The sequence below is a fragment of the Cebus imitator genome, unplaced genomic scaffold, assembly GCF_001604975.1.
Source record: "Cebus imitator isolate Cc_AM_T3 unplaced genomic scaffold, Cebus_imitator-1.0 Scaffold320, whole genome shotgun sequence".
Classification (NCBI taxonomy): Eukaryota; Metazoa; Chordata; class Mammalia; order Primates; family Cebidae; genus Cebus; species Cebus imitator.
Genome location: NW_016107635.1, coordinates 1,571,573 through 1,585,725, shown reverse-complemented (window position 1 = coordinate 1,585,725; position 14,153 = coordinate 1,571,573). Strand labels below are relative to the sequence as shown.

Sequence of the window (14,153 nt, the reverse complement as noted above, 5' to 3'; positions counted from 1 at the left end):
GGTGACCTGGCCCTGTGACCTAGGGCAAGTAACTAGTTGAGTCTTAGCTTCAGTTTCCTTATTTTACAAGGAAAGCATCAGTAACTTCCTCCTTGCACTAGTCATGGCTGTGGCATGCAATGACTCATGTCAATGTCACATACCACTTTTAGCACAAAGCAGGCCCTCATAATGTTGTACCCACTATGTGCCAGCCCTTAAGTCAGGTTACAGAGACAGAGAGGTGAAGAGGCCCAAGGTGGCCCATTTGGAGTTAGAATGGGGAAGGTACCATGCTTATTGCTCTGAGGGCCCAGAAAGATGTCTTTTCAAACCACAGTGACAAGAAGAGTAAATAAGAAAGTGAACAGCAGGCAGCGTCCCTGGCTAGTGATGATAAGTGATGACTGAGTTAGAAGCAAGTGAAAATGGAATCATAACAGAATGACAGGGTTTGGGGCGGGAAGTCAGACATCCAGGATGGCTTATGAAGGAGGCTTTGCACTCTCGTGGGCAGGCCATGAGCTCATCTGTGCTGCTGGGATGGTGGAGGCAGCAGCCTCCGGCTTATGCCTTGTCTGTGCCCATACCTCCTTAAGCAGGGGCTGCCATAGACACAGGGAAACCTGTCTTTGTAGCTCTGGAAACTCAGGGAACAGCTTTGGGGATTATCTCATTCAAACTGCCCTCCACCTGTGCAACATAGTTAGATCTCATCTTCACAAAAAATTTAAAAAAACTAGCTGAGAATGATGGCATGTGCCTATAGTCCTAGCTACTTGGGAGGCTGAGGCAGGAGGATCTCTTGAGACTAGGAGCTCAAGGCTGTAGTGAGCCATGATTGCACCACTGCACTCCAGCTTGGACAACAGAGCAACATCCTGTGTCTAAAAAAATTAAAATAATTTTTTAAAAACTGTGTCAAATTACAGATAAAGAAACTGTGGTCTGTTTTGTGAAGGGCATACCTTGGATTTGTGACCATCCTTCATTCTAAACACCTTTCCCTTCCACTAAAACAACATACTGGATGGACTCCTCCTACCCAGGAACAATAATTGTATGAACTCAAACAGCTGTTGTGTTCTCAGCAAGAAGAAATGTGCCAAAGACTGTGCTGAGATTTTTCAGATACAGCACTTGATTCTTCTCACAGGTATATGATATCAGCTCCATTACAGATAAAGGAAACAGGCTCAGGGAGAGAAGAAGCCATTTATCAGGTTCTTACAAACTTGAAGAGGTAGGCAGATCCAGGATTTGAATGCGGTACATGGTGATTTGAAGGCCCACTCACACTCTGAACCATTTCACCAGCCTACCGGCCTTATGTGATTAACAAGAAGGCATTGTCCTGTTTGGAAGAGTCTCACAGGAGATGAACACAGATTGCTAATGATCAAGGCGTTCTGTTGTTTTTGCCCAAGAGTTTCTGGAGTGAGAATGCATGTAACAGAAAGATAACTCAACAAATGGCAGCCAGGAGTCATGAAGAGTAAATCTTTTAAAATGAACACAACTCATCTATTGCTGATAACACAGTTCTAGTAACCAGCCAGATAGAAAATCACCTAACTGAATTCCCTTATAAGAACCATGATAATGAAGAAAATAAATTCTTTTTTTAGATCTCCATTATTAACAACATATAAATATATGTTATTAATGTGCTTAAGGGTATTTCAAATTCATGTTACTGTTTAAACAATACCTGTTCGTAAATGCTCTCATTTTTAGAAAACTTGGTAATGGCAGAAGTGTACAGAAAAATTGCTACAAAAGGCTTCAGGATGCAGTGAACTATTGATACCACCAATGGGGCAGAAGGACACTGTCGTGGTGGCCAGGAGCCCTGGGTTTTCATCCTGGCTGGCCCAGAGGCTGGACCAGTGATTTCGACAAACTTCTTTGCTCTCCTAGCTTGAGTTTCCTTTTCTGAATAAGGAAACTGGGAAAGTTTAAACTTGATGATCTTTGAGGGTCTTTTCTGCTCCGATGTGAAATAGAATTCTATTTTAGACATTTCATCAGCACTTGTGTTTGCACTCTTTGTTTCCTTGGCAAATACCTATCTTGGATATGGAAAGTTCGAGTCCTCAGCAGAGTCATCATTATTCTAAATGAACGCAGCCCAAATTCATGGTAATCATGATATATGTATGAATTCACTAATTCATGCATTCATTCATTCAACAAATGAGTTGCCTACCCTTTATCAGGCACTATATGAATTATTAGAATACAGGATGATTAAGAAAGTATTTTTGCAATCAAGGAATTCCCAGCTTAGTGGGGGAACAGTCAAGTAAAAAACTATTACCCTATTCCATTGGCATAGGCACTACTCTTGTGAAATATATCCCTTCATCTATTTAGCATTTGTTTACTGAATTCCTACTCTCTGTACCAGAAAATGCAGGAGGTGCTGATATGCAGTGGTAAGCAGGGAAGGTACTAGAATGATAGGGATAGGGAGTATAGACGTTCACAGTCAGCACAGTTACATGCATCCCTGGAGAGTTGATCTTTGATGGCCTTGCTGCTCTGGGTGTGCAGAAGCAGAGTTGAAGGAAGGACCCACCCAGGGAAGAGGTTAATTACCCTCAACTCTGGCTGTCAGAGGCTTTGCATCTTGCAAGAAGGAAATGCCTGCTTGCGAATAGTGGAGAGTTAGCTGAGCCAGCAAAATAGGAAACAGGAGTCAATAAAGCCAATAGCTATGGCATTGATGGAGATCTTGCTAGATACACCCAGGCTGCTGCTAAGAATGATTGCAGCTGAAATGAAAACAAACAGTATCCAGAAAGCAGAGGTTAGGGATTCGGAAAGGCAAATGCAAACAGCTGACTCTTGGTGCTCAGAATTCATGAGTGATCTACCCCAGCCTTCCTTCTTACGGAAAAAAAAACTAAGGCCCAAAAAGGAGGTAATTTGTGTCTCTACGTATCTAATATGTAAGGATTTAGGTGTTAGCAGTGATAGTCTTATCTAAATGTAAACATATACCAGAACCCAGTGGCCAGCTTGGAATTAAAGGGAAGGAAACACATTTCTTTTTTTTTTTTTTTTTTTTAATTCAGCTTTTACTTATGTAGGGGGTACATTTCGCAGGTTTGTTACATGGATATACTTTACCCATGTAGTTTGCATAGTACCCAGAAACTCACTTCTTGACCATGAACTGTCACCTGAGCCACTAGCTTTATTCTTTGCTATTTCAGTTTGTTCTTACATCAGCTCTAGAAGATAGACATTGCTATCATCCCCAATCTATAAACGAGAAAACTGAAACCAAAAAGGTGACGTTCCCAAGGCCACACAACTAGGGAGAGAACAAGAGGACAGGGCCAGGTCCATCTGCTGCCAGCACTCAGGGGCTTTTTCCTCTGCCTACTTTCTGTTCTCCAGGCAGCCTCATGGGAGTCTCCAGGGTGAAGGCCTCTTAATTGCAAAATATGTATTTGTTGTATAATGAGCATCAGTCATTTGTGATCCATTCTGAGTCAGGGAAAACTTGCCTAGTAAGCACACAAGGAGGAAAGAAAAACACATAGCAGCACCCTTTTTCCAAATAAATTTCTCCATCTCACCAATATTTCCAAAAACAAGAGAAACAGGAAAGAAGTAAACTGTGCTATTTCCTGCACAGTCACTGCAGGAGGGATAGGGACCTCAGCCTTTGCTCTTTCCATAAAGAAGAGGGATCCTCTTTGCTGGCACCTCCTCGCCCACCCCAACCTGACTTCCTGATCCTTTGCTAGAGGTAACCATTTTACCTCTCCCGTTATGAATCATGAGGCCTGTGGCTTGTGGCAGATCATAAGTCAGTCCTGGGAGTCTCGAGGACAAATCCCAGGACTTTTAATCTTTAATATTAGACATGTTTAAAGTTGTGAATATTTCATGAAAGGACTGTTGCATTTTAGCATATCATTAGTGACTCCCGCCCCTCTCCCCCTTGGTAAATTATTTGCATCCATGTTCAAGACTCTTAGCCTTTTCCTTCCATTTGCCTTACCTCTGGAAACAATCAGTTCATTCGGCAGCACTGCCTACAGGACTTCCACTCGGTGGAAGACCCCAGGCATGATGTTGGAGGGGAGGAGTACAGAGAACATTCCTACCTGTGAGCAAGCCCTCCTTATTTTCCGGGTAAGCAGAGAGGAGGAAAAGGACAAGTCTTCTGTCTCTCCTTATGTCTTTCAACAACCCCATTCTGAATATTTCGAATACTATATCTGACCCACTCTTCACTCTATACTTTGTCTTACTATCATTTTAGTTTAGCCAATGTTCATGAAGCCCAGGCTGTTTGTCAACAGGTGCTGGGAATACAAAGATTAACCAGTAGTACCATCTATAAAACAAGTTACAGAGTTTTTAGACACTAAGAATGCTTCATGTAAGGTCAAATAGACAACATTTACAGTTCATCAGAAAGAACAATAGTTTACTTGATGAATACATATATTTCAAAATCCAGAGTTAAGGGTGATCGTTGTAGAACCTGAGTTACTCTAGTATTCTGTTTACTACAATATTTTATTTTAGTTGTATAAAGTTGAGAAAATCCTGATTCACAAAATATGTAGTTGCAAATGGAATGAGCTTGTTGGCACCTTGACTCATCCTCAGTATCCTTTTTGTTGAAACGAACATGACAGGAGATAATTTTTTTCCCTGAAGCCTGCATAAAATAAGTTTAGCTGGCAACTGATACTTTCTTCCGTATCCTAAATTCTGGCATGTGATATCTGAGTGTTTATTCTTTATTGTATTTATATTTTTAAAATTTTAAAAATAAAGCTTTTAAGAAAAATTGAAACACAATATTTGCATAGTCCCTAAATCTCTGTTAAGTAATACATTTCCATGGACATGATTTGAAAACTTTCAGGTCCTGTCTATCACAATCACTGTAGGATCCAAAGGTGAAAGGTGTGTGTGTGTGTGTGTGTAGAGAGAGAGAGCGAGACAAAGAATGTGATTATGCAAAGATGAGAAAGAAGACAAGCCAACCTCATTAGCCTGAAAATTTACCAGAGCCATAACAGATAGTTAATTATTCATTCAAATCACATTGTTAAGCACCGACCCTATTCTAGGCAGTAGGCAAAGCCAGGGCAGTTTCTACCAGCATTTCCCAAGATGTGCTCCATAGAATTCTAATTCTGTGAGTCATTCCACCAGCAAGGCTCCCAAAGAAAAATAAGTTGGTGAAAATTGTGTATGTATCACCCTCATAGAGAATCATACCACACTGGCTCTAAGGAATGGGGTAGTACTTAAAAAACATATTTTTAAATAGAATCTGTTTTTGGTAAAGCATCTTTAAGCATCCCACAAATACACTTTAGAGAAAAAAGCAGTAGCTCATTAAATCAAAATATATTTCTAGGGTGGGTGTGGTGGTTCACACCTGTAATCCCAGCACTTTGGGAGGCTGAGGTGGGCAGATCACTTGAAGTCAAGAGTTCAAGATCAGCCTGGCCAACATGACAAAACACGATCTCTACTGAAAATACAAAAATTAGCCAGGCATGGTGGTGCATGCCTGTAATCCTAGCTACTCAGGAAGCTGAGACAGGAGAATTGTGTGAACCTGGGAGGCAGAAGTTGCAGTGAGCCGAGATCATGCCACTGCACTCAAGCCTGGGAGACAGAGTGAGATTCTTGGTNAAAAAAAAAAAAAAAAAAAAAAAAAAAAAGAAAGGAAAGAAAAGAAAAGAAATTCTATACCTAAAGTATACAGTAGAATAGAAATGACAACAGCTGGGGGTAGGGCAGAGAGATTCTGAAATCACTTCTGGGATTCTGGACTCTGAAGATAGGCTAGGAAATCGGACATGTGCTGGCCAACTGAAATGAACTTGGCCCATGAGAGAATGTACTTAGGCAGTGTGTAATGCTAGCAAGTGTTCATGCAACCAAGCATAATGCATGCCCGGAGGAAAAAATAATGGATGGATTCATAAATGGTTAGATGGAAGGGAAAGAAATGAAAAAGAATGGGAAGAGAGAGGGAAAGGAAGAAAGAGGACCAAAGAAAGAATGATAGTAGACAGAAGGGAGGAGAGAAAAAGCAATTTTAAAATGAAAAACAACCCAAAATAAAACCAGGAGACTACAGACAGGATTGTTCTGAAAGGGAAAATCAATGGTTTTTTGGAGATAGTGGCATTTAATTTGGGATTTATGGACAGTGAAGACCTATTCATTCAGATGGAGATAATTCAGTCTTCTGATTATACCTCTAGAGTAAATGAACTTTATCAACATTTTAACATTTGAAAAGAAGACCTCCATTTGTAGCCACCTGATCTCTTCCTGTTTCCCTGTTTTAAATTGTGAGCTCCTTTAGCAACTTTGACCTCTGAATCTCCAGCTCTGAGCTGAGTGCCTGTCAGAGTGTGGCCAGGACTTGTTGAATGAATGAATAAATGAGTGAATGAACAAAGGAATAAACCGTGTTAACCACAGTGTTTGATGGACCAGATTACCCTCTTTCCATGTGACTTTTCTAAAACCAAGAAGCTCACTTTATGTCTTACGAAAACAAGCGAACCAGAGAAAAGCCTATTTCGGGAGACTCTACTTCACAAAAATGTTTTTTCTTTTTACTTACAGGAGAGTGCAGCTGTCATGAAGGCTATGCCCCTGACCCTGTTCACAGACACCTGTGTGTGCGCAGTGACTGGGGACAGAGTGAAGGGTGAGTGACAAAGGGCATCAGGACTGGCACAGTGCAGGACCCAGTTTACCTCCTCTGTTCTGTTGGCAGAGGACCCAAGCATCTCCACAAAGAGGGCTGTTTCTCTGCAACAGTTGTGTTCCTGCAAAACCCAATGGGAAGTGATTCCTACTTTCCCACAGAAGCACATTTTAGTATTAAAGGTATATGACTGATGAAAATTCTAGAGAACAAAGACTGACATTTAAGTCACCTGCTCAAACAGAAAGTAATCAATGAGCACTTCCTTAAGTGGACTGACAAAGAAAAAGCATCACATTTTTAAACAGACTCCTAAATGGGCATGTACACTTTATGAAAGAGTTGAATCCTTCTGGAGACATTCTTTTATAATATAGTCTTGCCCAATAATTATTTCTGCAGAATGTGATTGTTTGTAAAGCTACTGTAGAGCACGATCCATATGTGCATCCTACCTGCCTCTAACTAATGTCATCTCCTCTCCCCTCCTTCTTCCCATAGACCTTGGCCTTACACAACACTTGAGAGGGGCTATGATCTGGTGACGGGGGAGCAAGCCCCTGAAAAGATTCTCAGGTGAGTTGGCCTTCTTGTTGGGGCAAAATTCTGGGAAATGTAGAAAGGACCGATAGGAAAATGTGGTCATGCATCCTTAGACTATCGAGCCTGTGCACTCCTGAGCTGCACTGAGTACAAAAGAGCTCTCCTTGGTGCTAATGTACCATCATGGCCCAGGTTGCTATGGGAATCTAATCCCCATTTGTCTGGCAGCTAGACTTATAGATTCAGATACTTGAACTGGAGGAGACATTACTGATTATTAAGTCTGGTGGTTTAAAAATACTCTGAAGCCATAGAACCTCTTCCTACCACCTCCACAAAATCTTGTGTAAAGCTTCAATACATGTGTAAAGACATACAGCAAATTAAGTGGCAAAACTGGGAATCAGATCTTAGTTCAAACTGATTTAAAGTCCGTGCTCTTAACCTTTGTGTCAGACTGTCCCTGCTGACATAGCAGTTGCTTATGGAACTCCTGCTATATGTCAGGACTGCTGGAAAATCAGAGCAGCAATAGTCCCTATCCTCATGGAGTCCACTAGTAAATCAGGAAAAGGAACTTAGCAATACCAATGCATGGGCTAAATGTTTAACAGAGTTGAGAAATGTTCATTCAGGTCTGGAGAAAGCTGGCCAATATTGTTTCTTAAATAACGCAAGGGGCATGGGTGGAGAAGTAGGAAATTGTCCTAGAAGGGATGGGAACAGGGGCCCCTTTTTTCTGTTTGCTCTCTGCTTCCCAGGGAGTTCCCCAATGGAAACTCTTACATTGCAGGTCTACTTTCAGCTTGGGCCAAGGCCTCTGGCTTCCTGTCAGCAAAAGCTTTGTGGTTCCGCCTGTGGAGCTGTCCATCAACCCCCTGGCCAGCTGCAAGACCGATGTGCTCGTCACGGAAGACCCTGCAGATGTCAGGTAGGGAATCGTCTCCAGTACTCTGCACCAAGGATTTCTTAAAGCCTTGGAAGTCCACCTGTTGGAGGACCACAGGAACTCCTGAGGACTGTTCATCATGTTGAAGTAGGCAGCTATTTAGTTGATGTAAAGAACACTTTCAAATACGCCGTGTTCCTAAACTCCTGTGTCTCAATGCCTTACGTTTCAACACTATCGCTTTCCATTTAGGCTTATATTAAATATAAGAGAGGCTGATGTATTATCTAGCTCATCACAGGATCACTAACGATCTTATCTTTACTTAACAGTATATTGGAGGGTCACAAAGGCAAAAGTTTAGAAAATCGGATGCTTTCTGTTTTAGTCCATGGGATGTACTTTGGGGTAATTTATGAATTTTAAATGCCCAGGCTAAAGGCCAGGTGTGGTGACTCAAGCCTGTACTCCCAGCACTTTGGGAAGCTGAGGCGGGTGTATCACTTGAGGTCAGGAGTTCGAGACCAGCCTGGCCAACATGGTGAAACCTGGTCTCTACTTAAAATACAAAAATTAGTCAGATGTGATGGCACAAACCTGTAAATCCAACTACGCAGAAGGATGAGGCTAGAGAAACACTTGAACTTGGGAGGCGGAGGTTGCTGTGAGCGGAGATTGAGCCACTGCACTCCAGCCTGGACAACACAGTGAGACTCCATCTCAAAAAACAAAACAAAACAAATGTCCAGGCTACATCTTTTGTACTTAACTTATAAAAACATGGAGACTACATTTCACTTTACATTACCCTGCAGCTTGTAGGTAACTTCATCATAGACTTACTCTACTGCATACTAATTAGGTGCCCCATTATGGTGCACTTCTCAAGGTCAAGGAAAAATAACTTATTTAGTTTTTTCATCCCCAGTTCCTAGTACATATTGGACATCTATTAAATGTTTATTGATTTAATTAAGTCTGTGGTCTTAGATCTGGTCTTAGCCCTGGTTAGGGAGCTTTCTAGTAGAGGGTTTATTTCTCCCAATGTGATTAGGGGAAGCATTCTAGAAATGTTGATGTTACCAACAATAGACTCTAGTTTTACTTCTAAAACTGGCTTGTACACAACTTATTGGCTCGTGAACAAGAATTAAATCATGTCCCCAGCCCTCCCACAACTAGCAGTGACTGTTTTTCAACAGCTCCATAGTTGCCTTTGGGTCATTCTAAATCAAGATGTTATCAGTGATTCTATGGCATCTTGATAGAAAGCTTCTAGAACCCAAATCTCCTACTTTGAGATGTTTTTACTCTCACCTTATCAGCTTTCACTGGGAGAGATGAACGTAACATGCTTTTGTAGGTTATTAGCATTTCCCACAAGAAGATGTTTTAAAAAGAATAGATTTATAAAGAGATGGCATTTAGGAAATGAAATAGTTATTACTAGGAACTAAAATAGCTTCACACACACACACACACACACACACACACACACTTTCACATACTGATTCATAGATATTTACCATTGTTTTCATTTTTGATAGAATTGAGTATAAGAGGTTTTAATAAAGCATGTGTAAGGCCTCTCTGCATTACATATTTTAAAGGTGAAGAAAGGACCATCTGGTTTGAAAGACTATTGTCAAAGAGACACAGTTACCTTGTTTGAAATCAGCCAAAAAAAAGTCTTGATTAGCTTTCCTCATAGTTCTGTCCTCTTGACGTTGCATTCATGATTTCAATGAAGATTCAGATGATACAGCTCTCAGACTGGCTGATGGTAGCACTCCCTCTGGAATTGGATAGGGCTGGTTTAGAATCCCATCTCTACCAAGTATGAACTATGTGATCACAGCGGCCAAGTTTAATTCTCTAAGTTTTCATTTATTTGTCTGCAAAATGGGGATAATAACAGTGCCTTCCTCACAGAAGGTAACAATAATAATAGTTCATATCCATCGATCATTTTCTATGTGCTGAATACTTCACTTATCTTATTACATTCTTACATCAGCCCCATGAGGTGATGCTCATTTTTCAGATACAAAAATAAATAAACAAACCTGAGGCATAGAGGCAATTCCTTCACTAGTCAGAGAGAAAGCCACATTTCAATATCTGATCTGCAATAGGGGATAAAAGATTGCAATCATCACCATTTGAGAGAATCTACGCTATGTAGATTGAGTTTTCCAAGCTGCACTAATAAACCTTGTTTGACATGACATTGCCCAGGCAAGCATATCATGGGCATTTAAGGAATTAATAAGTTCCAGTCAGATGATATGTTAGAAATTTAATAAATAATAGATCATAATTATAGATAGCCAGTAATACTTCCCTGGAGTCACAACAGAGAGATTAGAGGAAAGACTACGTGGAAAAGCAGAGTCAAAGGGAAATGGAAGGTCAGCATTACAGTAGGATTGGAAAGGAAAACTTGAACTTGCCTTGCAAGTTGATACTTTGATTTTTAATCTGTGATAAATTCTTGGACAAGTGTGAGCTCTCACAATACAGTAGGCGGAACAACTTAGTAGTTAAATGTACAGGCTGTGACTTACCGAGTCAGCTAAATTTAAAACAACTAATGATAACAAATGTCAGGAAGGATATGGAATAACTGTAGCTCTCATGCTTTGATAGTGAGAATATAACTAGGTATGACCAGTATGTAAACCTGTGGAGCAGTATCTACTAAAATTGGAGGTATATATATCCTATAGCCCATCAGTTTCACCCATAAGGATATGTATAACAGAAATATGTATATGTGTACCACAAGTAGGACTTACAAAAATACGAATAGAAGCACTCATTTGTACTGCTAGAAAGCTAGAAAAAACCCACAAATATCCATCAGCAAAAAAATAGATAAATTATGAAATAATCACACAGTGGAATACCATTAACAATGAATATGAAAGAACATAGTAACCACACATAGCCCCTTGGATGAATCTAACAAATATGATATTGAATTTTGGAAACCTGACACAAAATAATATTATGTTTATATAAAAACAGAAAAATCTAGTTTTGTTAATTAGTAAAAACCTAATTTATGATGGTAGAAGAAAGGCTAGGGATTAATTCTGGGTGATGGAGAGGATGGTGTCATGGGGAAATAATGAGTGGGCTCATATGATGCTGATACCGTTTGATTTATTGTTATGGGTGGTGGTTACATGAGTGTTTTAACTTGGTGAAAATTCACTGAGCTTCACACTTTTCTCTATGTATGCTATATTTTGATTAAACATAAAGTTTATTGTCTAAGGGCATAGTCTGTGGAACTCAAGCACACTGCCTGAGTGCCTATCTTAGCTCCATCATTTGTTTACTGCAGGAGTTTTCTGGAGTTGTGGGTTCCCCTTGAGAATAATGGGAATAAAATCTCACATCATATATGGAGTGATGAAGATTAAGTGACATATTACATGTAAAGCAGTGAGTTTGCTCCATGGTGAACTCTTTAGAAGCCTTCGTTATCATGCTCATTATAACATAGTGGTTTTTGTTCTCTTTATCTTTTCATTATTTTCTCGTGCTTTTGCTGAAAGGCTACATACAACCTATCTTAAAATCAATAGTTGCTCAGTATTGAGGATTAATGTTAACCCCTTTGTCATGGGCTTTGGGGAAGACTTAAATGAGTCTATAAATTGTAGTCAGTGTGCTAGGTCTGTGGCTTTATGTACATGGACACAGTTACAGAATGAATGAAGAGTCACATGTGTGGTAAACATAGAGTGCCCTAGAGGATTGAAACGGGTTAGAAAAGAAATAAGACGTATCTGACCGAGGGAGTTAGACAAACATTTTCAAGAGAGGGAACATTGACAATTAACCAAGAAATATGGATAAGCTGGTTTTGTGGAATCTACGGTGAGGGGGGAGGCTTTCAAGTGTGAGAGGTTGAAGGACAAAAGAAAACTCTCACCTGGACAGCTCCCATTCTCCAGCCTATCCTAGCAGGAAGCTTCTGGAAATGAGATTTTTAGCATTTGAGACACTAATGATGCCAGCTACAAAGGTGGAAGAGCAAATCTCTATCTGAATTGCATACAGATACATTTTAATTCTGAAAACTCTTAGCTGGACCCCTCCTGTGTACCAGATACTGTGCCAGGTACCGTAGGAATACAGAGATGAATATAGCCCACCTCTGCTTTCAGGAGTCTCATGGCATAGGAAGAAGCATGGAACAAGAGGCTGACTTGAGAGATGGAATAAAAGATGCTTGTGGAGAGAGAAGGATGGCAAACAACACTTATTACTGCACACTGGGCCTCCTTCACAATTTCACCTGGAGTAGGTTCTTCTTATAAGAGAAATGTGAGAATAGCTATTATAGTTGGAATAATAATCACCCACAAAGCTTACCTTTTGGAGCCCCTCAGTCATTTTTCTGTGATCTCAAATCAATGAAAATGAAATGGTGATACACTGTTAATTCCTGAACAACGTTGAAAGAATAATGGGATATCAGGCTGCAAGCTGGCTTTGCTCACTTGGTGATGGTTTCAACATTGAATTAGTTCTGAATAGAATTAGGAATGTCTCCTTGTCCTTTTGGCCTTTCAATTCCAAGTGTTGAGAGAATTTACTGAACACCTACTATATATATATATATATATTTTTTGAGACGGAGTTTCACTCATGTTACCCAGGCTGGAGTGCGATGGCGCGATCTCGGCTCACTGCAACCTCCGCCCCCCGGGTTCAAGCAATTCTCCTGCCTCAGCCTCCTGAGTAGCCGGGATTACAGGCATGTGCCACCATGCCCAGCTAATTTTTTTTTTTTTTGTATTTTTAGTAGAGACAGGGTTTCACCATGTTGACCAGGATGGTCTCGATCTCTTGACCTCGTGATCCACCCGCCTCAGCCTCCCACAGTGCTGGGATTACAGGCTTGAGCCACCGCGCCCGGCCACACACCTACTATATTTTAAGCTATGTAAGAGAGCTACAAAAATAATAAAACAGATTTCAGTGCATTAAATAAGTCAAAATTGCAAACAAAAAATGTCATACTTTGTGACAGTTGAAAAAGATAGAGGGAAAGTTCAAGGCAGGAAAAAGACACAAAGTCAGAGGTGGTCAAACCCACCTGGAGGTTAAAAGAAAGGACTCACAGCTTCTGTGCCGAGTTTTGAAGTATTAGCAGGAAATCACTAGTTCACTCGTTTTCAAAGTGTATTGTCTGGATTAGTAGCGTTAGCATGACCTGGAAATTTATTAGAAATGTAAATTCTCATATCTAGTGTAGACTGATAATGACCCCCAAAGGTATCATCAGATCCTAACTCCTAGAACCTGTAAATATTAGGTAATTTGGAAAAAGGGTCTTTGTAGATGTTATGCAGAATTTTAACATAGGTTGATTATTCTGAATTATCTGGGCAGGTCTGAAACACCGTAATGAGTGCCCTTATAAGAGGGAAGCACAGTGAGACTTGACTTGGCCAATGCTGAGGCAATTGCAAGATGGAGTTAGAGACTGAAGTGAGGCACAAGCCACATAATGCTAGCTGCCACCAGAAGCTGAAAGAGGCAGAGAAAAGATTGTTCCCCAGAGGCTCCAGAGGGAGAACCACCTTGCTGACACCTTGATTTTGGCCCAGGGATACTGATTTCACATTTCTGGTTGTTTGAAGCTACCCCGGTTTGTGATGATTTGTTGTGGCAGCCACAGAAACTATGTAATAATACACCTACTAGATAAGGTATTTTGGAGGTGGGCCCAGAATTCTGGTTTAAACCGTCCTCAGGTGATTCTAATGCTCACTGAAGTTTGAGTACAAATGCACTCAGCAGCAAAACAAGGAATGGATCACCTGGCTTAAGGAGAAAACAAAAGATATGAGGGTTTGAAAACTCCAGAGTGGCAATGGCTTTTGGCATAGTAAGGCTTATATGCTCCCAAATGTTGAGACTCACTATTCCTGTTTCTTTTTGTCCCTGATCTCTGAGTTTCTTTGGCATACTCTGTTTTTCTTTTTCAGGCACACTCTCACTGACCTC

At 40.6% G+C, this 14,153-nt stretch overlaps 1 protein-coding gene across 4 annotated transcripts in view; it reads left to right on the top strand.

The window, feature by feature from the left end:
* Window positions 1–14,153, top strand: part of ASTN2 (astrotactin 2) — a 950,477-nt gene that overhangs the window by 428,140 nt on the left and 508,184 nt on the right. For 3 of the 4 annotated variants that reach the window (XM_017504318.2, XM_017504316.2, XM_017504319.1), the window contains 3 exons: window positions 6,607–6,691; window positions 7,193–7,267; window positions 8,028–8,165. In XM_017504318.2, the coding sequence (XP_017359807.1) occupies window positions 6,607–6,691; window positions 7,193–7,267; window positions 8,028–8,165 (298 nt within the window). The remainder of the gene's footprint in view (window positions 1–6,606; window positions 6,692–7,192; window positions 7,268–8,027; window positions 8,166–14,153) is intronic. The other variant, XM_017504317.2, reaches the window with a different exon arrangement.